General features: G+C 45.6%; 1 protein-coding gene across 1 annotated transcript in view; it reads right to left on the bottom strand.

Annotated features, from left to right (window-relative positions):
• Positions 1-27,561, bottom strand: part of GALNT16 (polypeptide N-acetylgalactosaminyltransferase 16) — a gene marked incomplete at both ends in the record, with an annotated part of 69,081 nt that overhangs the window by 25,318 nt on the left and 16,202 nt on the right. Inside the window, 2 exons of the mRNA XM_084262676.1 lie at positions 5,359-5,457; positions 9,060-9,235. Of these exons, the coding sequence (XP_084118802.1) occupies positions 5,359-5,457; positions 9,060-9,235 (275 nt within the window). The remainder of the gene's footprint in view (positions 1-5,358; positions 5,458-9,059; positions 9,236-27,561) is intronic.

Here is a 27,561-nt window from a genome sequence, read left to right as displayed (position 1 = left end):
AAGTTTCCTCAATTTGGGATCGTTTTCTTCTATCTCACACAGCAAAAAACTGACTGCTCTGCTGCTCAGTACCACGTCCTACTCTATTTCAGATTTATGCTGCTTCATATGTCCCTGAGAGTATTTGTATTTTGAGCTTATATGTCCCTAGATGACTGAGCTTGCATTTTTTAAAGCTGAATCTCATTTACTTTTCTTGGCTCATACGTCTCTGGATCCTCTAGCATGGTGGGGTGGGAGGTGGGGGATGTTTCTCTTTGTATTTATAAGTGCAACTTCTCCCAGCATAACCATTATCTGCATATTTTACAGACAAGGTTGCCCTGCACAGAAATTCTTGCCTGTGTGAACTCAATGCAAAACATAAGCAATCCAGACAGGCTGCATCCTGCAGTGTAACAGCTGTAAAATGGTATTCCAATGGTATTCTGCCCCCTTTCCCAGTAGCCTGACTGCTAGCAATGCTCACATTTTCTCTATACATTTCAGGTCTTCCAATTCAACATAACTGGGGGGGGGGGGGGGGGAAGCAAACTCCTAGGTCCCTCATCCTCACCTGTCCACTGATTCCCCAGTAGAGAGGAAGCACACCTTGAGGAGTTCACAGCTCATTGTTCAATGTCCAGTTCTGCTCTCAGCCCTGCAATAATTTGTTGTGGATCCTTGGAAAAGGTACTTAATCTTCGTTGTCTTGTCTGTCTTTTTAACAAGGAATACAGTAATCCTAGTATTTGCCTCCAGTTAGGTGCAGAGACTGGCACAATACTTGACTACTTTTGAGGCACAAAATATATTATTAGGATTCCAAAATCCAAATGACAATTGCCTTTTACAGCAGAAACACAGCCTGTGTTCCCCTCAACTCACAGATTCCCTCCCTCCTTTGTCTTTTCCTTCTTCCAGTATCAGTGTCCTTACTGTCACATGTCACCACATCAGGACTGCCAATGAGCTTCTCTGTCCATCCCTCATCAGCTCACAGATAATCTCTTTTTATTTTGGATGCTGGCAGAGGAGAATCTCAGGGGTTTTTTCCTTAGCTTTAAAATAATCTCCCCCTTTTGCCATTATTTAAATATTGTCATTGTCATGACAATGACAATTTGATATAGATTACTACACCCAATGTTCAAGCATCACAAGAGCATCCTTTTTATCAGAACTTATACAGGCACTCTGCATAGGCACCAAACCACTGGCAGCTGTTTGAGTCCATTGCCTTAAAGACCAACTATTCACTTTCACACTTGCATCCGAGGCAAACTGTACCCACAATAATGACTGAAACCAGAAATAAAGAGAAAGAAAGGGATCACACAACAAAACTCTTGATTTTCCCTTCTGCAAGAACGGTCACTGCAGCAGAAGTGATGGTATTGCTTAGTGACTGATCAGGCATAGACATCAATTACACAAAATGCCTTTTGAGTGACAGCTATTTCTGAGGGAGAGCAGGATGCCAAGCTGGTTAACTGATTTGAGAGGGACAGCTGTATCTTGCTGAGGAAGAGATAATCACACAGGCAAGCAACTCCTGACTGACACACATCTCCTGCAGGACCAAGGATGCCAGCAGCAAGCCATTTGAACATTCGGCACGTTCACAGGTTCTGGAGGATAGTCCATTTCCCATTTTTTTCCCCACTTACCCTCTTAGTCTCTTGCTGGGTATTTTTAACCAATTTCCTCCCTCTATACTCAAAACAAATGAACAAAATTTGTCCTGCATAGGACCCCATAAGCATTTGGGGCAGCATGGCCTATTGGTGCACTGGCCTGGCTCCCCTGGCAGCTTGCAGGCTGGGCAGCAGGTCCAGCTTCCAGTTGCCTTTACCTAGGGCAGAGGAGGAAAATGGCCGGAGCCCACAGCAGCAGGCAGGCCCACGCTGCCTCTGCGGACCAGAAGGGACAAGCGTCAGCGTGCTGGAGGGAAGAAGTTATTCCTCCCCACAGTCACTAATCTATTTTCCCCTCTCCCTCATACACAAACATTTCTCCCATCCTCAAGCGGCCCCAACAGCACATCACTCCCATTGCATCGACCCACCAGCAACAGAGATCCCAGGGGCAGCAGGGAGAGCCTGGTAACTACTGAGCTGCCAAGCTACCTGGTTAGCTTGTACAAGACCATGTGTGCACACATGCAGGAATGGTTAGCAAGACAGGTCTGGAGAGCAGGATCTGGTCCCTACAGCTGCACATTCGATCACCTTGAAATAAACCATAATGCAGGAGTCTCATCCCTGGGTCATTTCTCAAGACCTTTCAGCACCAGCATTGCCACCCAGCTGAATTACTCTGCACAGCTGTGAGAACAACACAGTAAGACGGTATCTGGTTCAGGGGAGCACACTTAGGCACCCTCTAGTTTCAATTTAAGCTTTGTTCAATGCCAGTGTCCTTTTCATATATTTCTTCCTAGAATTTCCCAAAATTTTACAGTGCCCAAATTCAGGCACTCACCAGCCAGGTTTGCAAAGATCTCAGGTATGAAAACTTCAACTGGTGGTACACATTCTACTCACCTCTAAAGAATGGTCTTCTAAATTTTTTTAGCCATAGAAAATCTTGCTCTTCGTGCTGCTTATTTCTATCAGTTGTCCTCTTCCACCCCCACTTAGCTTACAGCATCCCCATGGTGTAATTATGATAACTCAAGTTGGGAAAAGGCCCATAATAACAGTCAAATCATATTTAACTTTCACCAGGTGCATCTCAAATGGTTAATTCTAATTACCTAAATAATTGTGCTCTACCTGACTTAAGAGAGCTCTTCTAGATTGAGAAATAATGCCAGCCTGCAAGCCTGGCTAGTCAGCAGGTAAACAGGCAGCACAATTTTATGCCTCCTGTTGCTTAATATCACTGTGGTTCTCTGCACACTAACAGCCAGGTCACAAACCAAACAGAACAGTCCTGTCTCTCTGATTGATCCCAAAATGCTGCACAGTAATAGCTACCACAGCATTTGGTGCACTGGGTGTGTATGCAAACTGAGTGACAATTACACTCGCAGCAGTAACTCAGCCTGCACATTCAGATATGGTTCGCTGAAAGACAGGACTCTTGGGTTGCCAAAGAGGCCTTGAAGAGCACTGTGAAATCTTCAATTCCCTTGATAATACCAGTGTCAACCTGCAAGTGGGACTCAGCCCTGCACCTCTTCTAACACTGAAGTCACGACCTCAGCCTTCACCCCTGTGTACAGCTGTCAAACCTCCCTGGCCTCAAAGATAAAGCTACTGGTCAATACTTGGCTGTGTGACACTGCAAACACTGTAAAGCCCAAGAAGAATTTGGCCTGCGGGTTCCTTCATCAGACAGGGATAAATCATGGATACTTCTGACATTTGACATAAACAAGGAATAAATCAATCATATGCGCTGGCTGTAAACCATCTGGCAATGAAGACTCCAGATGTATCCAGAGGTCTGGGAGGAAATGCCATCCACCCCACCATTCACAGCAGAATTCAGCCCGTGCCTTACAATAGCACTCCTCCAGTAGCAGCAGGATTGCAGGGACTAGTATGGGTCATCTGTATTTCAAGGTCTTTGCTGGGGGCTCTGGGTTGCAGAAGACCACATCTGAGAGACTGGCAATACCCTATCTTGAGTGCTGTGTCCAGCTCTGGGCTTCCCAGGACAAGAAAAAGAGGTACATGCTGAAGCAGGTCAGTGAAACACAACTAAGGTAATTAAGGGCCAAGCGTATCAGACATTTGAGGTTGAAAGAACTGAAGTTGTTTAGCTTTAAGAAGAGAATACTCAGAGAAGTTGCAGAATCTCTGTCCTTGGAGATACTATAAACTGACCGTACACAGCCCTGAACAACCTACTCTAGCTGACCTTGCCTTGAGCAGGCCTGGCCTGTTAATGCACTAGCAACACTCATCTGCTCATTAGTACACTTCACCTCCATAGGCTCTGGATATCAATTTCTCCCTCTATGCATTACCATTGCTTCGAATCTCAACTACTCTTCATTTTAACTATCATGCCATCTGGCTATTTCATTGGCTGCCCTGAGATTTTCTTAAGGATCATACTACCATGGTTTCTGAGCACCCAACCATTGACTGTCTGACCTATGATGTAATCAGGGGAAATCTCCTGCTGTTGCCCTAGCAGCACTGTGATTCTGAGCAATTCTGCTTATTTTCTGAGCAGTGATTCTGTAGAACTCATTTTATGGTTCAAATGAAAAGGAAACGATAGCGGTAAAAATGCAAAATGTGTTAATGCAATACATACAAGTCTCTGGAAACACAGTGGCACCAAACCTGGCAGAAAGAAATCCAGCCTCCTAGCCACGAGGCCAACTTTAAAGAGCTTGTTATTTATTCACAAAGCACATTTCTCTAAGCCCAGCAGATCTGACGGGGAAGAAGCGGTGGTGATGATGATGAATAATGCATTCCTGTTAGTGATACCATCAGTTCAACCTTCTATCCATACAATTCACTCTTCCTTCAGCCTCTACAAGTTGTTCCTGGACCTGCCTACAGGCTTCAGAGGCCCTTTGTGAAACAGCTTGGTAACTTAGAGAGAGCAGAGGGCATTTTTTGTGTAAAAAACGTATAAAGAGAAGAGCCTTCCTGGTTTCTGCAGGGGCGATGGGGAAAGGAGGGAGCAGCTGGAACATTGCTTTGTGCTATGCTCCCATTTACTGGAGGATGCTGACAGGCCCTATGCCACCTATTTACCTGGTTAGATTTGGCCACTGCTGGTGATACTCAGATATGAGGAGACACTGGTTCAAGACAACTGTCCTGAAGGTTCATCAGGGTCTGTGCACAAAGGCCCAGGAAGGAGCTGGTGGGCCACTGGGTTCAGCAACTGTTTACCAGCAAGTGACTCTGAGCACCTGCTCAGACCTATACAGGTTCAGTCTCCACAAGACTTCATCACCTTCTCCTTGAAAGGCTTGCAAGCTGTGTCCTCTGCCCTCACAGAGCTGGCTTCTGATTCCTATTTATGAAACACAGTCCCTCCCATAGCCCTTCGCTCAGCTGCATCTAGAAACCCACAGCATGCCCTTTGGTCCCCCCTCACTCTTCCAAACCAGCAAGGTTCCCACCTGCAGATGCAGACCCTGAAACCCTTTTCCTGCTGCTAATGATCCCCCCCACAAGGTCTATATAGCAGCTAACTGCAGATGTATTTTATCTTCGAAGATACGCCCACACTGCCAATCAAAGTGCCTGACCTGTCCTACTGAGCTAGCTCAAGGGCAGATCACAAGCACTTGGGGGACTACAGCCACCCTGCACCTTTAACTGCTGGAAAATGCCTAACCCTCCATCACCACCCTTCCAGGCACCATTGTTTGGGCCCAGCACCCCTTGCTGAACTCACCTCTTCACTGTGCGGAGCAGGGTGGAGCGTGCCTCATTGTGGAAGGTGATGATGAGGCTGGTAGCTGGCAAGTCTGCATCATAATGTACAGAAGTGCACCTGCAACACGAGAGAGCAGATGTGTAAGCCAAATATCAGTCAGTAGCAGCCACTGCAACAGTAAGGAAGTGTAAGGAAGGAGAGAATAATATGATAAAACCAAAACCAGCACAATTGAGCTGCAGGGAGGGAGGCCCCAGCAGCCCCTGCACCGAGGCTGCAGAGCTTAAAAACAACTGTGCCTGTTGAACGGCAAGGCTTTGAGGCAGTGATGCCTAAGCTCTCAATGTTGCATGCTGAGGAGGGCACATGGGTTTCATGGGGAATAAAGATTTGACATTGGGGACTCTAGTCCCAGACTCCCCAGTCATTCATGTAAAATCTTGTTTACTCATGCATAGGACATGCTAAAGATGCACGGAGCTGGTACACCCAGGCAACGCCGTGTACAGCACTTCAAATTCTTCTGACACTGGGCTTTACAGAAATGAAAACACTAGCTAATGCTGTGATCTGTCTGCATTAGGGAGCTGCTGAGGTTCAACACTAATAGCTCAGCTGTCAATGGAAAGCAATTCCTCCCATCTTCTCATCTGACTTTGTAATGTTAGGTACGTATTATCACTCTCATACACCGAACCAAAGATTAACTCAGGATCAGCTTGCATCAGGGCTGCTCATACCCTGTGGAGAATAGGGATTCTTGGAGGAGAACAACTCCTCACAGACACGAATCCTGGATCCAATTCTGACAAATACTAGGAATGGCAGATTTGAGCTGATCTGCTTCTCCAGAGCATCTGCCTTCTTAACTACCAGCCAATGTCAAACAGCGGTCAGTTTGCTAATTCCCTGTTCAAGAACCAACACCTGAAATTGTGGCATTGTGTTTTTAACAACTCAAGGCCACGTACAGACTGAATCCATCCTGGGAAAAAAAAATAATTCAGATCTTACAGGCACTACTTGTGCTTCCACATTTACTTACATTTCTTTTATAGCCATTACTAAACTGTTACTGGTTTTATCGTTGCATTCAATCCTACTGGCTTATAACTTTTTTTCATTGCAATATCTTATTAAGGGGACAGGAGCTTCTTACAGCAATTTTCAAACATATAAAGAAACCTTGATAAAGAGTAAAGTGAGACCAGAAAGGAGACATACCACATTTATTATTGTTTCGGAATAACTCCATGATGTAATGCATATAAAATGTATTAAGGCATCAGGAAGTGGAAAAGCAGCAGAGATTAATGTTTGTTCTATCTGGGGAAGTCTTCCCAAGATCTGAGCATTATTACAAGATGTGGTGGTTTAACCCTGACTGGAGGCCAGATGCCCACCAAAGCCGCTCTACCACTCCTCAGTTGGACAGGGGAGAAAATACATATTGAGAGGCTTAGGAGTCGAGATAAGGACAGGGAGAGATCATTCCACAATGAATCTCACAGGCAAAACAGACTCAATGTGGAATAAAATGCAACTCGTTTACTACCACCCACACACACACCCTTCCCCAAGAAAGTCCATAATAAAAACAGAGTAAAATAGCGAGAAAGAAAATCAAATCTTAAAACACTTCCCCCAGCCCTTCCTTCTTGCTGGGCTGAGCTGTATTTATGATTTCTCTCCCTTCCTCCCCCCTCTTCCCAGGTGGTACAGAGGAGAAGGGGAATGGTGGCTTCGGTCAGTTCCTCACAAGTTGTTTTCCTTCCTAGCGGGGGTGGGAGAGGAGGACATTCTTCACACTCTTCCCCTGCTCCAGTGTGGGGTCCCACCCACAAGAGACAGTGCTCCATGAACTTCTCCAATGTGAGTCCTTTCCCACAGGGCTTCAAGCTCTCCCTTACCTGCTCCAGTGCGGGTCCCTTCCATGGGGTGCAGACCTTCAGGAACAGAATGCTCCAGCATGGTCCCCCATGGGGTCACAATTCTCGCTAGCAAACCTGAAATGGGCCCCTCTCTCCACAGGCTGCACATCCTGCCAGGAGCTTGCTCCAACATGGGCTTCCCACCGGGTCATAGCATCCTTCATGAATCCCCACCTGTTTGAGTTTGGGATTGGTCCTCCATGGGCTGCAGGTGGGATCTCTACTCCCTGTTATCTTCCATAGGCAGTAGGGGGACAACCTGCTCCACCATGGTCTTCTCCACGGGCTGCAGCAGAATCTCTCTTCTGGCACCTGCAGCACCTCCTCTTCCTCCTTCTTCACTGACCTTGATGTCTGCAAAGTTTCTCACATCTTCTCACTCCCTCCTCTGGTGGAAAAAAGTGGCCATTTGCAGGGTTTTTTTCCTCCTTAAATATGTTATCCCAGAGGCATTACCACCGTTACTGATTGGCTCAGCCTTGGTCAGCAGCGGGTCCATCCTTGAGCCAGCTCGTATGGGCTCTGTCAGACCCTAGGGGAAGCTTCTAGTAGCTTCTTGGAGGAGCCACTCCTGCAGCACCCCTCTACCACCACCAAAACCTTGCCATGCAACTCACAACACAACATCACAGCGGACAAGGACAAAGTTTGGGCTTGAAAAGCAGCCCTCTCTTTGCTTTGGATCAGAAAATACAGCTACTTGATAGGTCAGAAGGAGCCTGTAGGATGTGGAGTCAAGCAGGTCCAAGCCCTGCTTGGGTGCCTGAAGAAGTGACATGTTAATGACCTGTTGACGCCCCCACCCACTTCTTAAACAGGGAACCAGGTCCATTTGAGACACAAGAATGGGCTTTCCTCAAACCACAGTCTAACTTGTATCAGCTGAAGTAAGTCCTCATCCTAAATTGCCATCCCAGCAACTGCTCCAATATTGTTGCAAGACAAGGTACTCAAACACAGGTCCCTCATTCCCAAACTGCTTCCTCTGCAAAGGGAAGGAACATGGAAATACATTTATCTGCCCTGACTATACACTGCTTTGGACTCCCCACTGCTGATGGGAATCTCCACTGCAAACTTGGGGCTGAAACGTTCATACATTTCCAGGGAATCACATATATGTTGTTCTTCAGACTGGAGCCCATAGACAAGGTTTTTCACAATAAACATGTTCTGCATGCTACCACAGATCAAAGTAACAATAATTCACCTTTGAAGTGAGCTGGCTTCAGGCCAGAACATGACAACATAAACAGAAAACAGCAATTCTGAATAGCAGGAAGACTTGTCAGTAATGCAGGCCATGGCACCGCTGCCTCTGAGTCACCAGAAAGCCAACCCTGAGTACTGTGCTGGGAAATGAGAGCACAAGATTTTCATCTCACTACTGCTTGCATTCACAAAGCACCCTGATGATTGTCAGTGCTGGTGGGCTTGCAAAGCTCCATGTCTCACTGAGAAGAGCCATGAGTGTGAGGGGTTTTGTGCAAAAAAAACCTGTCACAGGAGCAACCTGAGCTGCAACGGATGGCTGTGCTCAAACAAGATGATGCTTGGACCTGGGAGAAGAGATGCTAGAAAAGCAACAAGCTGGGTCTGAATTAGTCAAGGGTCTGTGCACATTTGAGACCTTTCCAGGTTAACCATGAAACCCAGTGGAGTAACAGACCGACACTGGTGAAGAAAAACCCAAACCATCCTTTGTCAATAATGCAGAACTACACAGGAAGGCAGTGGACTCCCCACACCAAGAAGCAGCCATGGTTTGGAGCAAGGGCTGCACTGTACCTGTAGTGCCTGGTGTCCCGAATGGGCCGGTCGCTGCTGAGTTTGTCGCTCTCTAGCTGATTAAAAGCATGCTGGCGGTAGGGGTCTTCTCCGGCCTTCAGCAGCTTTGAGGACAAGTAAGCCTTTTCATCAAAACCCCTCTGGCTGTTCTTCTCTCCTTGGGGAGCCCTTGTCATCTAGAGCAGAGACAAGCATCAGAGCATCAGGGAGAGCAGCTGACTCATGTTTAGACACAAGCAATCAGTTCAGACCCACGTATGCTGAGGCAGTTTGTTTGCTACACATCTGGAAGTCATTTGGGTATGGGGGAAGGCAGGACAGACAAGAGCTTGGAAAGGAAAGTGGCAAACCCTTACAGATACGGTGTTAGAACTGACTTTTCCAAGGAAAACTGCAGGCCTTGCTATCCTTACCAACTCAGCCTGGGATGAAAGCTCCTGTTCCTGCCAGCACAGGTGGAGCCAAATTCCCTTTAGCATTTGTTACATAGAGTGTGTGAGGCTGCAGGCGTTTGGAAACCCTTCCACGCAATACGGGTTTGCAAGCAGCCTCCAGCCAACGTGGCTGAAACACAGTATTTTGAGGAAAAACATTTTCAGCCTTTTGGCAATTGGTCTCACAAACAAACACGAGGGCAGCTGATCTAACAGGTTCCCTACTGTGCCTTGCCCAAATCTCACAAAAATCCATGATTGTTGGAAGCTGTATGTGATGACTGTGTACCCAGTCCCATGCAAGAGCTCTACCTGGTCATTGAACCAATGCAACACCAGCACCTGAAGACCATTCAACTAGGGCCACTGGGATGGAGGAGAGAAACAGCTCTAGCCCATGCTGAACTCTTAGAAACAAGATTTTGCTTGGACACAACCTTGAAACTGTAAAATAGCACCTTATAAAGCAATCAGGATTGTTTATACTATAAAAGTAATTTAATGAATTGTCTATAATAGCCATTTGACAGACTAAATCATGAGGAAGCCACAAAATGTTCCCAGCCTTGTACAAAGGAGTGTTGGAGCTACCTAAAACTGCTGGAAAAGGCAGATTTTGACTCTCATCCAAAGCACCAGATAGTCCTGAGACATTGAGATCCTTCTGTGTAAAAGAGTTTGGATACCCTCTAACACTAGGCATGATCACATTTTTCTCTCTACTGTAAGGCTCCTAAAAGGAGTTTAGGAGGGCAAGAGACCAGGGACCGGTCCTGAGCATCACACAGTGTTTTGGTTGGGCCATCTTAGTAGGTTGGGAAACAATTCAAGAGACCCAGCACAACAGCAAATGCCTTAAGCAGGAGAGCGCTTAGAAGAACAAACATCTCTGCACTTTTCTCCAGGAAGAGGTACACTGCAGTCCAGAAAGCCCCAGGTGAACCAAAGAGGTGGGTAAGATGATGGCAAATGAAATTCAGTGTAGAAAAGTGCAAGATAATGAACATTACAAGAAATAAATTGAAATACTCATACACATGGATGGATTTCAAATGAACTGTAACCACTCAGGTTACAGATTTGAGTGTCCCTATGGACAGCTCAATGAAACCCTGCACTCAGCCTATGGAGATGGGAAATCAAGCTAATTGAGTGCACTGCAAATAGGACAGAGAAAAAGGAAACCATCATGAATACTGTTATACCAAAACAGTGACATCTTGGCAGCTGTAACCAAAGCACAAGTTTTGTCAAACTGGTCTCTGGAAGGAAGCTACTGGAGGGTGAAGATAAATTAAAGGTTAGGACTATTTCATTCAGAGAGAAGATTAATTAAGTGAGAAAAAAAAATGAAGGTGGCCATAAAGTTGTGTGTCATACAGGTCAGATTGATGCTGAGATTTTCCTTTCTTACCATACAAGAACAAGGGAAATGTCTTTTAACAGGAAAAGAAAAAAGAGAGTCACTACTGGCAGTTTCAAAGAAAATAATTCAACCACTGCACAATCAAGCTGTTGCATACAATTTACCGTACTGCAGGAATCTCATAGGCATACTTTGGCAAGTAAATCTGCCTTCATCCAGCCCCTCCATGCAGCAAACATCCTGCCTTGCCGGCCCTGCAGCCCCCCGCAAGGGATGCCATGTTCCCTGTTGTCCCCCACCGCACCCGCTGCTGCAGCACCAGCTGGGCACGGCTCTGTGTTAGGGCAACAGCTCCATTAGCTGTACAGCTGCTTTCACAGCCTGCTGCCTACACTCTCACTTGAAATTATATTTTCAGTACGAGAAGGAAAACAGTTACTTTAGTACCTCTAGGAATGGAAATGTTTCCTTCCTCTAATTCATACTAGCTGTTTGGGCAAATTTAGCTTCCATTTCTCTTCTTCCTCTTGCCCAGAACACACTGATTCGTAGCAAACGCCCAGCTTCTCATGCACCTTCTCATATTTTGTGGTCACTCACTTGCCCTTTAGTATTTATCTCTGTCTCCCCAAGACCTGGAAAAATAACACCTGGGTTTGGTTTATATTACCTCCAACGTTTTGCAAAAATCTGGAAGCAGCAACTTCAGGATTCATTCAGGATGACTTCAGGAGTCATTTTGTCAGGGCACTTCCAGAGCCAGGGTCTGCTCATGACAAGGCTTAGGGCAGGACCTGGCAGCCAGGGATCTTCACACCCTCCAGCCAGAAGCAGCACAGTTGGCGAGGAGGGGGGCAGGCACAGGGCATCTCCCTGGGGATAGGCATCTCCCTGAGCATCTCCCTGGGGATCAGCACCATGCTGCTGGCCAGGCAGGGCAGAGGTGTGGGGAGCTGGAGATTGGCCCTTCTTTCACATTGCTGGGGCTGGGATGGACTGTTCCCAGGGGAAGGATCCCCAGGGGGGTCTGAAATGGAGTCCTAGGCCATAGGCAGAGTCAGGTGGAGCCCTGGCAGGGACAGGTAGGCCCATTATTGCCCTCAGGGCCATGACACATTTAAACTTAACTGTTAGAGGTAATTCCTCTAGATACTACGGTTCTCACATACACATCAAATTTAAAAAGTGGTAAAAGAGCAGTGGGAATTAATGGTCATAAATAAATAAAATTTATCATTTTTATCTCAGCCAGTATCTCTTTGTGCCCTCTTCATAGAGGGAAAGGGAGTGGGACAGCTCAGAGGACCTAGCCTCAGCTTCCAGACAGACAGCTAATCAACAGGTAATCAACAAGTAATCAAACAACTGATCTGTGATCTCCCAGAGGACTGCAAGGTAATAAATAGGAGCCAACTGAAATTTGTCAAGAGCACATCATGTCAGACCAACCTAATTTTCCCCTGTGATGGAGCAATCAGTCTTAAGGGTGTGGAGAAGCAGTAGATAGATACCTCATGACTCAGTAAGATTTTTAATAGGTGCTGTTAAGTCATTTTCATCTAGACTATTCTTGCTAATGACAACTAATGCAGAATGGGGGAAGCTAGTTGGAAAGCCACAGTCAAAGCAGAATTAGCAGCTGTCAGCAGAGGGGCTGTGCTGAGAGCAGGTCTTAGGGGTTTGTTCTGGATCCAGTGCTACTCAGTACTTCCAAAACCACTTTGGATATTGAGACAGAGTACACTTACCAAATCCATAAAAAGTCCAGCAAAAGTGTCAGACACACTACGGAAACAGGATTAGAGTTCAAAATTATGTCAAGAAATGGGAAAAAAAAATCTGAAAATAATAAATACAATTCAATAAGGCCCTATAGACCGCTATGGTCCATCTGGTCTGTGCTAACACATAACATGGAAGAAACAGCAAGGTAGCCTCAGAAAAACCATAGATACTACAGCTCATTACAAAGCATACAACAGCAAAACCCAACAAAGAGAAGGGAGCAACCACAATCCTGAGTGGGGCCCAGACAGCTATGAACAAGCCTGGCAAAGTGAACATAGAGTTTAAGGACTGTCTTGCTTTATCAGATTCTCTTCATAGAATATAGATGTTCGACTAGAGGACATTTTTCACTGTTAATTGAAAACACACTTGTCAGGAACAGCACAGGTTCTCTATGAAATAGTAGTCAGTCCCCTGCCAAACCCTCTGAGGAGGGCGGACTGATGTCCACCCCCTCTTTCCCTTCATATTAACATCTCTCACTTCAGGAAGAAGGCAATGTAAGCACATATAAACTTGGGGCATATTAAAGGCACACCCCCTCTTTCCTCTCCCTTCACATTAACATCTCTCACTTCAGGAAGAAGGCAATGTAAGCACATATAAACTCGGGGCATATTAAAGGCACAGTACCTACAGCTTAGCACAGAGTTAAGACTTTTACCACATCAACAGGACAGTTCATACCTGCCTCTATGCTGCTACGCACCCTGTATCCCTATACTTGAGGCTGGAACAGGCGGGAGTTATGAGGGCAGAAGAGCCCAGCTTCTTCTGACTGATATTCTGTGATAGACCAAAAAAAATTTGCCAGATGAAAACAGAAATAAAGATGAATAGGCACTGGAAATGTGAATGTCTAGACTAGGGATTAGCAAAACAGTTTGCACAAATTAAGGTTTGTCCCAAATGTTGCTGAGACCTCCAACACAAGTCGCATGCTGACATGTCAGGAAATACTGTAAACCTTCCCATCTCATCTTTTCATACATTCACGTATGCTTTTCCCTTTCAATAACAGAGTGGCCTGAGTTGGTCTTCTGCTGTTGGAAGCACATTCGTATTTGTGTTTTGACACGGTTCAAGAGACCAGAAACTATTTAAGTAGTGAAATTAACTTTGTCAGCAAGGGATTAAGGGAAAGGAATTAATGCTGTGAAAACTTGTGAGGCTTGTTTCTCACCTAGGACAGCAATATTCCTCTCTAGGCCTAATCCCTTGTGAAACAGTAAGGCTATAATACAGGCAATGCCACTCACCTTTGTGTGTTGTCATTGTCAGCCACCAGACACAGGTCCGTCAGCTCTAGTATTGTGCAAACAGCCACTAAAAGCAGAGCTGCTGGGGACTTTAGGGGCCCAAGATAGATTTTTTGTAACAGCAGGAGGCTTGGACAAATTCAAGAAGAATACCCATACTCCAAGGGCTCATGAGGAATCACTACTTAACTAGAGTAAGGTACGAAAATCCCTCAAAGGTAAGTACAATTAATCATTTTACAGTTACCATGAAGTTAGACCAATGGCAGCTTTATATGACAGACAAATGCTCTGCAGCTTTGCATATCTTGCTTACAAGTGTTTAGTGCTAGTACAACAAACGGAGCAGGGGCCACCATGCTTTCCTTTTGTTTTAAGCTTATTTTCATTATTATGTCAGCTCTGTCAAATCCCAGAACGTAAAAGCATCATTCACAAGCCATCCCCAGTTAGTGTCTTTCTCTGGAAGAACTAACTGACCAGGAAGTTCTAGCTGATGAATATGGACACAAAGCAAGCCAGGGAGTAACAACCTCACCACAACTTCCTCCTTCTTGAAGCTCCCCTTTGATTTATTCCCCTGCCACAACCTCACACGCTGTTACTGCCATGATCCCCAACCCTGCCAGCACCTCCCTCCCACCAGCCCTGCAAAGGTTTCCACTCTGAACTGGTTTAATGCCAGCTCCAGCCCACTGGGTTGAGATAAAACCTTGCTGGCTGAACAAATCCTCTTCCCTCAGAGCAAAGGCCAGGGCCAAGTCACCTTGGCCTCCACACATGGAGCTGCTGGGGCCTGCACGGTGTGGAATTTTTCTCCATGGGCTCACTTCACTTGCTCCATATACTGTCCCAGTGACCTGAAGACAAGTCTCAGAGAGGATAGGACAGTACAGCACCATCAGCAGCAAGTAGATGCTGGGGAGCACAGCAGTGCTTCGGGATGCTACAAAGAACATGCTGACATGTGGATGGGCTATGAATGGCAGAGAGGGTAGGACGAAGCTGCAGCAACTCCCAAGAAAAATTGTCAGGACATCCTACTGGCCCAGAGAGCAAGCTACACTTGATGAGCTGAACCTACAAGATATCACCTCTTGAATACCTATTGCCAACAGCACGTTTTTTGATGGTGGGTTGTATTTCCAGTTGGGTTTTAGAATCCCAGTTGCACATGGCTCTTCTTGTATCTCATGAAATAGTCCATATATTTCTCTGAAAATTGCTCAAAATACTTTAAGAGAAAAGGCTGTGCCTGCCAGAACATGGCCTATTTTATTCATACTTTGTTCAACTGTGTAAAACGTTTTAAATGTGGTTTAGGAACCATGCTCTTATGGAACTTCTGTAATGAAATATTAATAAAAATTACCACAGTTAAATAGGACCATCTCTGTTCTTTGAGAAGTGCAAGTGCTGACAGAGGAGCTCATAGAATGATTTGAATGTTTTGTTTGTGGTTTGCACAAACTGGAGTAACCAAGGGAACCAGTAAAGCAACTTGAATCGATCAGTTCCCACAACAGCTAATTGGTCACTGGAGATTTTCTACTGCCATCAGCAATGGATAATCTTGAAACCTGCTGCCAGTTCCAAATTGGGCTGAAGAGACCACTGGCGGGACCCCAACAGAGGTGATTTTCAATGCCCTCTGAGAAGAGGCCATGGTTTCCAGTTCATAGGGTTTCTCCAGGACCTGCAACAGAGCTGTTGTCACCAAGGGATGGTGAGCAAGAAAAGCAGGGACAGTTTGCTGGGCCTCACTTTGCAGCACTGCTGCTTGCCCAAGGTGTCTTTCCACCTCCCTATTTTTTTCCCCTCACTGTCTCTTGGTATTTATTGCCTTCTGTGCATGCAAAGGCAAATCTCTGCCAGCTGTGCAAGACTATCTCTGCTCTTCTGTTTTAGCCTAAGAAACCCTTTCTCTCTGTCTTTGCCTCATGGCTAGGAAGTTCTAGGAGTCCAAACATTTTCTATTTTTCTCCTCTTCCCTCACAGTTTTGCCAGACATTCAGCTATTGACAAGGAAAGTGTCCTCAGGCCTGAAAAGGCTAGAAAGGGTGGAAATCCTGTATAAGGCAAGAAAAGAGAAGCAATTTTGTTCCCATGTTTGGTTTCCACAGCAATGTTCTCCCCACACCCACCAATTTTTGGATTTTACTTTCAGAGCCTCCTCCAAGAGACACAGAAGACGGCACACTGTTTCCCATGTTATTGCCACAGCCTGGTGAGGTGAACATCACACTCTCCTATGTCAACTGTCACAAGCAGACAAGCTTTTAGTGTTTTAGAGTTTAGAAACGGGATATTGTTGACTTGCAGGTCACAACATTGTGTTGATAGATAAGGCTTGCCACTACCTTTTCAAGCAGACTTGCCATGGTTTGACAGCTGGTCTTTTGGGCAATTCTGGGGAAGAAAGTAGGCACTATGAGAGAAAAAGAGTGTGGGGGAAGTTTAGGGGGGGGGGGATTAAATAAATCAAAACCCAAGAGCAATTAAGTTACTACCTCTGCCCATCATGAACGGTTCTTCTCTGACAGCTTCACACATCAACATGCTCATCCAACTTCTCAGCAATTGGAAAGGTAGTATGTATCCTATTACGGTCCTAACTCCTTAATTTCATGTCTGAGAACTCACAATCTGGATTCCGAGGCAGCCACACAGCCTCTGCCTAGTGATCCTTCTTAGCCTCTTTAGGGGCTCCGTGAGGAAGCATCTTTCTTGTGCTATTTCATCCTGATTCTGCATGTCCTTGTCTACAGAAGGGAGGGATGCTTCCAGGAAGCACATCTTGATCGCTTTGCCCAGGCCTCAAAGGTCTGCAAAGCAGCATGGGTTGACAACTGGAGGACAGCCAAAAGTAGCACTCTGTGCACAAGCACCATTACTACAACACACACCAGTCTGGTTTATTTTGCAGACAGCAGCCCTAAGGGGTGCTGGATACTCACTGCCATGCTGGATATATGACTTCAGCATCACACTGCATGCAAACCAGTCATTTCCACATGCACTCTATAGAGTACACCCATCTTTGACCCAGCTATGTAACCCTGAATCCTCCAGCACTTAGCAAGGGATGGATCCTGCAAAGTTTTCTGGCCCAGCTGCCCAGAGGCAGAAGGACATTGTCCTTAACTGGAGGGAGAGCACATGATGCCCTGGGGCATCCTTCTAGTGCTTTGTTTTCAGGAGCGTTGAATAAAGTGAAGCAGGGAAGCCAAAAGGGCTTTAAAGACAGATGCCTTAGGGCACTCTCTGGCGCTGAGGAAATGAGCCTGCTCAGTACTGTGGAAAACCAGACCCCAGATGAGGTGAAGCAGTTGCCAAGGTTATTTCTTCCCTCAATTTTAAGCCTAATGCATAAAAATGTCCATTATGCAAAATACAAACAATATATTACAATAATATTTTTTAATATATTTATGATGTCCACATACATTGATTTAGCATACACACCCACATGTCCAGACACACATACATCTGGCTTCCATGTTCATTTGATCTTTATCTCATTCCTGGAGTAAAGCCTTTCCCTCCCCCCCGCCCCCCCAAAATTGGCAAATTTTGTTTTGACATGAACACATCCATCTATGCTTTTATAGTTCTCTCCAGGAGAAAAACCATGTTGGGAAACCCCTGAAAAATAGTGAGGGGATGGTCTTAAAAATTATTGAGCACCAGCATGAGAGAAGAGTATGAGTTCTGTGAGGTATTTTTTCCATGAAATAACACTTGTTTTCCAAGCACACCTCTCTCTATCCATAAATAATCATGACAACATCTGGTGTCAGGAAGAAGACAGACATGACAGCACACTCTTCGATTACCTAAGGGACTAGGCAGTTCATGCTGGCACCCCCACCTAATCAACAGCATTGTCAGAAAGAGCTCCCAGTGGGTAGCTGGGGACTGAGTACTTCTGGGAATGAAGGTTTTGTCCAGAGAAAGCTGTCTGCATTCAGACATCTGTTTAGTATCACATACCAAGCCTCTTCATCAAAAGTCAACTAGGTTACTTACTCTATATAGGAGTGGCTCTGCTAACGGCTATGCATACAGAGTTTGAAATACAGAGTTTGAATACAAAGCATCGTTTGAGGTCCTTCAGAGTGAAAAAAAGACCTTATAAGAAGTTGCGCTTTTTCTTCTGGAAAAATATTCTGGTCTTCCTAGATATTTAAAAATGTACAGAATGTTCCTGCTTTCTAAGTGATTTTCAATTACTTAAATAAAGAAGAAAAAGGTGCAATGCTTTGTTATCTGTCTTCTGTTGGCCATTTAGACACTACCTGAACCCTGATTTATAGAATCTGTCTCATGACTGACACTCTGTATCGAGTCACAGGATCCCCTCATGATTACCTGGTAGCACCTCTGAAGCCAGTAAGACAGTTCAATCGAGGGTGGTCTAGGTCTTCCCTAAATATATCAGTCACATAAACTGTGTCTCTACAACCACTCCTGCACATATGTTGTTGGCACGGATACAACGTGTACATGTGTATGTGCCTCCTGAGCTGATGTACTAATCTATTCCTGTTGAACTCAAGTGACCTACATTCAGTCTTTTTCTCCCAGTGAAGCACAACTGTCTAGAGTGACAGATGCTGACATGGATATTTCACAGAGGAGAAAGCAACTTTAGGCCTCATAAGCTGCTAATGTAGTCAGCAGTGAACCAGTTATCTAAGAGATGAACAGAGGTCTTTTAGCATCAAAGAGTGGGCACTGCTCACCCAAAGCATTTAAGTATTTAATTATGTTAAGCTTGGGGCACATTTTCTTTGCCTTCAAGATCATGCTGTAGGGGGTTCTTGCTAAGGCTAGAGAAAGGAAGTTGGAGTACCTTTTTAATCATTAAAATTGTGTGGGTTTGCAGCTAGCCAGCACTCACACACTGCAGAAATACTGTGCACACCCACAGCTGAGCCAGAAAGACAAGGGGACATTTCACACCCCCACCAGGGACAAAGCCAGCCCCACAGCAGGAGCTGGGAATTTCTCCCTCCCCATCTTCCAGCAAGGAAAGATTCTTCCCTAAAATGCTTTTTCTTTAGTGGGTCTTGCTCAGTCAGTCATGACTTTGAATGTTACCAAATTCCGCACAAACTCTCTCCCCTTTCCCCAGAGTTAATCACCAGATAGATCTCGTTACAGCCTCCTGCAGATAGCTGCACAGCGCAGGCAGGAAGCACAGCACATCCTGCAGACCAAGCAGGATGACAGACTGGCCTCAGGGAGCCACTCTCCTGCCTTTGTGCCAGCTGGGGTACCATGCTGCTCCTGGAGGCTGGCCCACAGCCCCAGAGCTGGCATGCAGCTTGCCCTCCTGTATCACCTGGATGGGACTTGACCTTGATGAGTCAGGTAATTTACCATGATGCTCCACTCAGCTGTTCCTCACATTAGAGTTGAACGTTGCACAGAAAAGCTCTTGGCAGGACCCACTGGTTGCGAGTCAGCCAGGCCCAATATGAAAACACAACTTGTCTGTAAACCAACCACCACGCTGGTGTTTAAGAGAGTGACTTACAACTCCTCATGTCGCTATTGAATCATGGCCTGGTTTCACAGAGAAGTTCAAGAAAGACCTTCAGCTCACAACATGGACTTGCACTGCAGAGGTTTGAAGCCGTAAGATCTATCCCCAGGGACTGCACTGATACTCTTTCTGTAGTGACAATAGCATGGTGCATATGCATCCATGATTTATTACAAAGATGAGTCCTTCCACACAAGACCTTATTCACTCAGATACGTTCTGTGCCATGCATTCAGCCCTGCGGCATGCAACATTGTCTTCTAATAGTGGAAAAACTCATTGTCTATTTGTCAGTAAAGATCTGAGAGTATCAGGCTGTTGGCATTTTGTTTAGGAGCCAAATGATATTCCATTTTAATTGATTAATTTTTCAGTTACTGCATTGCTCCAATTCCAGGGCTCAGCAATCAATTTGAACTGACAAGACCCTCAGAGCCGCACTCTACTCCTGCTTGGCTCTCCATCTGCAAAGGCTTATTAAGTTCACCTCCCCAATAGCAAATTTAATCAAGGATGGTGCATACCAATGAAGAATTATGAAATGGGCTCATATATGCCTGTCACCCCTGTGTTACGCTGTGCAGGCCCCTGTCATTCTAGACTTCAATCACGTTATTAATAGAGGCCTCCTCCACAGCCTCTCTGCTCTGCCATTTAATCACTGTCAACTAAGAAAGAGCTGGGCATATAAGGAGCAGAGCCACTGAGGTGGGCATCACAAAAATGGAGGCACCTGACAGGCTTGAAATACTGTCAGGACAGGTACGGCCAAAACCACTGCTCATGGAAACACAGGTCTCCCCTGGCACAAAGCAACATGGTCCCTCACACGGCCGTTCGTCTCATCTGCAGGTACAAACTGCAGCAAAATAAAGTCAATGATTGCAGTGACCAGTGAGGCTCTTTAAAATCCATCACCGACAATCAGAATTGAATACAAAGGGCAGCCATCACCTGACTCTGCACATACAGTGCTCACAGTTCTGATACGAGTCTCATATTGTAAGGTTGTCTCGTAAAGATACAACTTCTGGGTTTTTAGGAGAACTCACGGCTTTTCTTTAGAAAGAATAATATTTCTGCCTTGATAGTCACGGAAGACAAAAAGGTAGTTACCTAGAAATGCAAAACCCAGACAGTGAAGGCAAAGGGCACAATTTTCAACTTTGGAAAGCTCCCAGAGCCCTGCAGTCCAGTCCCACATCACACCACAGAAGGACTGCACTTCTGACAGTCCTGTCCCCATCCATGCCTGCTGGCTGGCTCACAAGCCCAGTCACCAGCTCAGTCACAGCTCCCCAGTTTCCACTCCACGAGCAAATTTTCAAACTAAGAGTTCATGCATGTGTTACAAGAAAAATGTGGGTGTCTGGTTTTGATAGCTGGGACTGTGCCCCTCACCATCTGCTTCCCCAAGGAATGTTGCGTGAGTGTAACTGATGGTGTCAAGGAAGACAGTTTTCCCATCTCAAGATTTATTGGATGCATTTTGGAGACGCTTATTGGTCTTGGGCTTCTTTAGCCTGGACAAGAGAAGGCTCCTAGTTTCAGCATGCCAATACTTCAAAGGGGTCCTACAGAAAAGTGGGAGAGGGACTGTTCGCCAGGCACTGTAGTGACAGGACAAAGGGGAATGGCTTCAAGCTGCAAGAGGGTAGATTTAGATTAGATGTTAAGAAGAAATTCTTTACTATGAGGGTGGTGAGGCACTGGAATATGTTGCCCTGAGAGGTTGTGGAAGTCCCATCCCTGGAAGCATTTAAGGACAGGTTAGATGGGGCTTAGGCCAACCTGGTCTAGTGGAGGGTGTCCCTGTCCAAGGCAGAGGGGTCTGAACTAGATGATCTTTGAGGTCCCCTCCAACCCAAAGTGTTCTATGATTCTGTGATTTGCTTCTTCCAAAGTCTGACAGCCAAGTATAACCAGTAGGACTCAGTGAACTCCGTTCACATCTTTGGGCAGCAAAACAGCCCAGCTACCTCCCATTGCCTAGGAGCACCAAGCAGGCACATTTTACACCACATAGATTTCTATCACTAAAGAGAGAGCACAGCTCCAAAAAGTCACCAGTGCTGGGATGGTCAAAGAATCTAGCCTGGGCCTTCAGCAGCCTTCCTAAATATGAATGAAAAATAAAACGTAGATACATTCAGTCATGTCCCAGGTCCATGAAAACCACAGAGTTGCTCACGACAATGAGCTCTGCTCTGCCAGGTCTGTTTGCTCCTCTCTGCAGAGAGCAGCATGAAACACAGAGGCACTGCCTGCATTCAGAAGAACACAATGTAAAAATCTGAGCGTGCTGTAAATTACTAGTGAAATCCAGTGGCAAAATTCCCAGGGCAGGATTTCAGCCACAACAAAAACACAAGCAGAGAGAAACAAACACACACACACACAGAGTACTCACGCTCATGACTTCATTACGCTCTATTGGAAAAACCAAACCGTTTAACAGACTGAAGTTCCCCTTCTTCCAAACCTTTACTCACCCTGGAAAACAGCTTGTGTTTAGAAACCATTCTAACTCATATGTTGTTAAATTGCCTTCATTACCCAGAAGACAAATAACGTATACATTTCTAGCTGGAGGTTGCGATGGCAAGGTAAAGGTTAAGTGCAATACAGCTTGTTAGAGACATGGAGTCTGTAATGCAATTCATTTTCTCCCAAACAGAAAAAGATGTTGAGACATTCTTCACATTTCTGGCTTGCTCTTACTGGGTTTTAGCATCTCTGGCTCCAGAAAGGAACATGGACATGAACAAACACGAACAAAGGAAAAGTGCTGACATGTTTGTTTAAAAAAAAATTAACAAAACCAAAAGCACAGCTGTGTTTGCAAGCATGGGGACAGACAGCACCAAATGTATCACGAAATAAACTTTAAAAAACACAAATTAGAGAACCAACCACCAAAAATCTTGAAAGAACTGTTAGAGAGGGAGCAAGATGCAGGAGACCTACCCTTAAATGTCAAAAGGTGAATGTGAAAGGGGAATTAAACCTTTAACTCTGCATGACAGAGTCTCGAATGTGCATTTCTTACTGTAGCTGGTTGGATGTAAAAAGCGTTCTACAGAATGAGTTGTTACGTGGCAGGACTGCACCCAGGCAGCGCATTCACCCACGTACCCAGTACGGCGGCAGTCTATCCCTGCCACCATAATTAACAGATGTTTATGCAACATGAGTTGCTCTGGCGCTCTGAAACCAGTAATGAGAGATCTACCAGACTTTTACAGGAAGGAGCATGCCCTTCAGGATTTTGTCTACCTTAGTTGAAGGGCACTTCTCTGTCTATCTACACGTTACTTCATCAAGCTCTCTCCCTTGCCCCCTATACTCCAAACCAGTATCAAAAAACATACTTAAGGTTGTAGAGTCAAGCACTCAGCACAGAGGTCAATCCTGAATTACAGGTGTCAGCACAAAGCTAGTTTTACCATACATGTCACTACCAGCATTAATTGGTAACTACAAGCTGACATGTTCCCTGACACAGGAGGCTGAGCTCCCTGGAGTTCTTCTCTTGCTTCCTTGCAGTCACATGCAAACTAGAACAGAAACAAGTGGCATGCCAAAAGCATCCAGATCAAGTCCCCAGTGGTATCTCATACTCAGTAGCTTCAACTAATTTGAAGGCAGAAATGGTAGTCAGGAAGAATCAGCCTGAAACTTGGTCCCAAGGGAGCCGGAGCAGCAGTGAGATGAAGAAATCCTTGCGTTACAAGAGGCAGCTTCCTTTTCACATGACAGGATCCTTTCAGAATTATCCCTCAGGGAGGGTTGCAGGGAAACAAGACCTCTCCTAGGAGGCATCATTTTGAGGTCTTTCCTCGTCTTCAAAGCCAGGCCTCATCAGGACAGGCAGTCTTCTCTCCTAACATCAACCTCCGTGATTATAGTGGGGTCCCCTACACCTCCATAACTGCCCTGGTAGAAGATCCTTCCCCTTATTCCCTATTGCCCAACGCTGACATGTTACGGGTGATGTTCATGGAGAAGATGCCTGAGTTACCAGGACACCCCATGTTTTAGGGATGCTTTGGAGGAACCCGCTCCATGTAGCCAGAAACTAAAAGCTCTGTGCTACTGGTACCTTCCCTCCTTCTTCACTGATTTTAATGCTGCCCGTTAACAGAGTGAAAATGGTAAACCAGAATGAAAATAAAGCAAAATCCAGAACCTCTACACACAGAACTAAACACCATGCCAGGGAAGAAGCTGATCTCCCTGCCTTCTCCCAGGCCCGTCGCTGAATGTGCTGCTGGAAGCTGCAAATGATACCCTATATGCAAAATGCATTTGTCACCTCCAGCTAGTGAAAGTCCCCCCAAAAACCTGATGAGACGCCAATATGGTCTCTAACTCCAAATTTGGGAGATTCCAATGCTGGTCCCATAATCAGCCATTTCTGCTCAGCCCTAACAGTGCTGTGAAGTGCATTTGGCCCCTCAGTTCTGATTGCCTGGGCATGACAGATGCGTACCAACAGCCTGCAACTGCTTCTAGCCTGCCTCAGAGGGAGCAGTAGTAGGTCCTCATTTGGAAGGATCCCAAGGTATCATAAACCTGCTTCTGTTTTCCCTTTACAGCATCATTTCTGTCTCCAATTGCATATGCAATTGCTGGGGCACAGGCTGTAAAGCCCAAGCCTGCAGTTGATACACAGAACTGGCTGCATTTCTAGGTGTTTGTTACCATAGCGATACCATAGTAATTTTTAGCTTGTTTTGTTGCTTTTGGGTGTTTTTAAAGCTAGGTTCTTACCCAGTGCAAACAGAACCAGTTCCCAGTTATGAGAGAAGAATATTAATAGTCACAGTATGTGGCAGACATGGCAGGACCTGCTACCTGGGAGCAGAGTGCTGAGAGGAGATGCTCAGCTCCTGCCTCACACCCCTCTGCAATTGCAGGGCTCTGCCCACTTCATTCACCAAAGCCATTTCTGATGCCTGCACCCAGCACAGTGCTGCTACCCTACCCACACTGATGAGTACCACGCTACTGTGCCTCCTTCCCACCTCAGGGAGCTCCTGTGATTAGGTTTTCTCAGAACAATCACCACATTACTACCAGAAGTCACTTTCAGCTTCTCCCCTAAACAGCTCAGCCAAAAGCAGCTTACAAGATCAGCATAAGAGGCTGCTTCCCAGGTCTGATAGTGACCTACTGAAACCTTAATACAACTAACATAAGGGTGTCTTCCAGAACTGCCACATCAACACATACTAGTCAATGGTTTGGTCATCATCATGTCATTCATCAACTACTCCAAGGAATCTGGAAAAGATGAAAGAAGTAGATTGCCAGACATTTACCCCACTGAATATAATTGTGGTCATGTTCAGAGTCAAGGTTATGCAAGGGAGAATCCTCCCAGAAGTAGAAAGGTAGCCTTTTGCCAGAAGCCTTTTTTTTTTTAAAGAAAAGAAAAAAGAGCCAAACACTTGGCACATTTGGGTAGCAGAGGAAAGCTGACCTCTAAACAATCAGTGCCCCAACGAGGTGGAGCGGAAGAGCTTAGCGACACACTCCTCATCAGGAACTAGCAGAGAAGTTAAACAGCAGAGAACTGCCTCACAGCATCGAATCTTTGTAAGGTATATCCAACACGAAGTGGAGCAATTTTTGCAAACCCACCCTCCTGCTTTACTAGGGCTGCACTCCACCCATTTCTGTGTGCCAGTTCACATCAGCAGCTGCCTGGTTCTGTTCCTGCAAATATGTCCTTAAACACAGGCAGGAGAGGTTTGCACGGTGATGCTCAAGGCCTGTGGCAGATGTGTGTCAGTCGTGCAGAACAACAAATGAATCATTTTGTTAGAGGGAACTAGAAAGATATCTTTCAAAAGTCCACTGATCTTTAACCACAGATCAGGGAAGAAATTACGCTTCTTTCTGCAAAAAAGCGATCTTCCTCACCAAAATATAATTGTAGTGTGGGATGGACTGCTTCAAAAATGTCTGTCTTAGAGAGAGACAACTGACACAGACCACACTCCACAGCAAAGGTAATGAATAGCAATTTATCTCTCTGCATTAACCAGTGTGTCACAGTTCAAAACCTACCGTGACAGCTCTGAGATGTAATGATAGCTGTCAAGAGAAAGAGAGATACCTATCTCAAGGAAGCTCATTGTCCTGGGAACATTGAAATATATAACAAAACCTCATGGGTCGAGACACTACAACTTCAGTGAACCACCACACACAAATGCTCATTTAACCAGCACTTTTAACCAGCGGCGTTGAAAGTGCTTCACTAATGGGAGCCTCTGCTGCAGGTCTCTGGCATCACCTCCAGCTAAACAAGACTTGGACCTGTTGCAAGTCACTGCTGCCTTGGTGACTTCATCAGAAGATGCACACATGAGCCACCCAGTCTTGGGCAAGGGGACCCTCACACAGGAGGGGGCTGCAACCTGGCTTGTCCTGAGCTTTTGGATGCCTCAAGTCCTGCTTAGGGATGCACCAGACACAAGAAACCAGAGAGGAAGGAATGCACCAGCCCTTTCTGCAGGTGGGCTCTGAGACTTTCAAACTAGAGGTATCCAAGATGGACTTACGTCTGCTTGGTGGGGATAGAAGCACACCAGCCAAACCAATCAGGTTTGGTCTCTCATTAGGCAGATATGTCAGTTCCCTTGGCAGATACAAGCAGGCATGCCTTTGACCTTCAATGATTTTGCTCAGGAGTTCAAATGTCTCATCACTACTTTGTTTGCATTACCCAGAGCAGTAAGAGAAACACTAGATCTGAATTACTGCTTTAAATAAGACAGGAAAATAAGTACAGAGATTATTAAAAACCTCTGTACTGAAAAAGTCTCCAGAAGTTATCACAATTAAAATATCACTACAGTATGCAGGCATAGCTGGGCTTCCACAAGAACCTCAAGGATGTCAATATGCACCCACAGAACTAACAACTCCATTCAGAAACTGTGCATAGCCACACCTCAAGTTTACTAAAACATTACTGCCACTTTCCTTCCTCATCTACAAGTGAGGAAACTCTACGGGGATGTTTAAACAGATACTGTTCTCTGCAGCCTAGAGTGCAGAGGAAAAAAGCAAAAGGAGATCAAGTTGGTCCTGTCTTGCCACGTAGCAAAATACTTTCTGTCCACATGAACTTTATCCTTTCTTCCTGCCCATCCTCCCCCCCGCCCTCAGGCTGTCACTCCATGCACTGAGTTAGAGGCTGTAAGACTTTCCTAGTTCCAGGTTAGTATTCACTGCCTGGGTTATGGAGCCAGATTTCAGGCTAGTTGCTCAAAACACAAGGTTCTCTCTAGCAAGGCTGCTGCAGCAGCCCACGGAGCTGAACTGAGGGCTCCAAGTCCAAACAGCACCTTTCATCACAGAACCTCCACTCAGTGCTGAACTGCAGCTGGGGGAGTAGCAAGCACCCCAGCAAATGGCCTTCCTTAAGCTGGTAACATATTAACAGATAAAGCTCATACACCCTCATACACTCCAGCACCCATCAGATAAACCTTTAACAGACCCCTCGTATTATTACGAAGAGGAACATACCACAACCAATTCCCAATAAACTGGAGAGAAGCAGTGAGTGGGAAAAGTATATACAGAGAACTCATCCCCGTCCTCTGTTTCCCACACGTTTAGCCCTCCGATCTCTTCCCAGACCACCATCTTTGTAAGAAGGAACAAGTTTTAAAGCAAGAGGGAAAGGAACTCCCTCAACTTTTTTTATTTCATTACAACTTAATGTCACCCTCCACTGCACACTTCCATGATACCGGGCAAGTGACAGAACTGTCATCCCTCTCAGCCCCTAGCTCATACCAAGCTATAAGAATTTTGTAGTCAACCTATCTGAAGCAAAATGTTCCCAGAATGGTGTCTTCACCTCTGCCCAAGTGCTTTAACCTTGAGTAAAATCAATGGCAATAGAGCAAAAATGCTTTTTCTCAGGGACCACAGCCAGCATCTGCTGGAGACCAACTTGGCCTTTGTTCCTCCTGTTTCCTCCCCACTCCTTCCAAACAGACCTCACATCCCTCAGCGTCTTCTCAGGCCAGTTACTGGAAAATGACCTCTCTGCCCCCAGGCCTTTTACAACTTAGCAGAG

This window comes from Gallinula chloropus, assembly GCF_964237585.1.
Source record: "Gallinula chloropus genome assembly, chromosome: 4".
NCBI lineage: Eukaryota > Metazoa > Chordata > Aves > Gruiformes > Rallidae > Gallinula > Gallinula chloropus.
The sequence above is the reverse complement of the archived record's forward strand: the minus strand, read 5'-3'. Positions and strand labels throughout refer to the sequence as shown.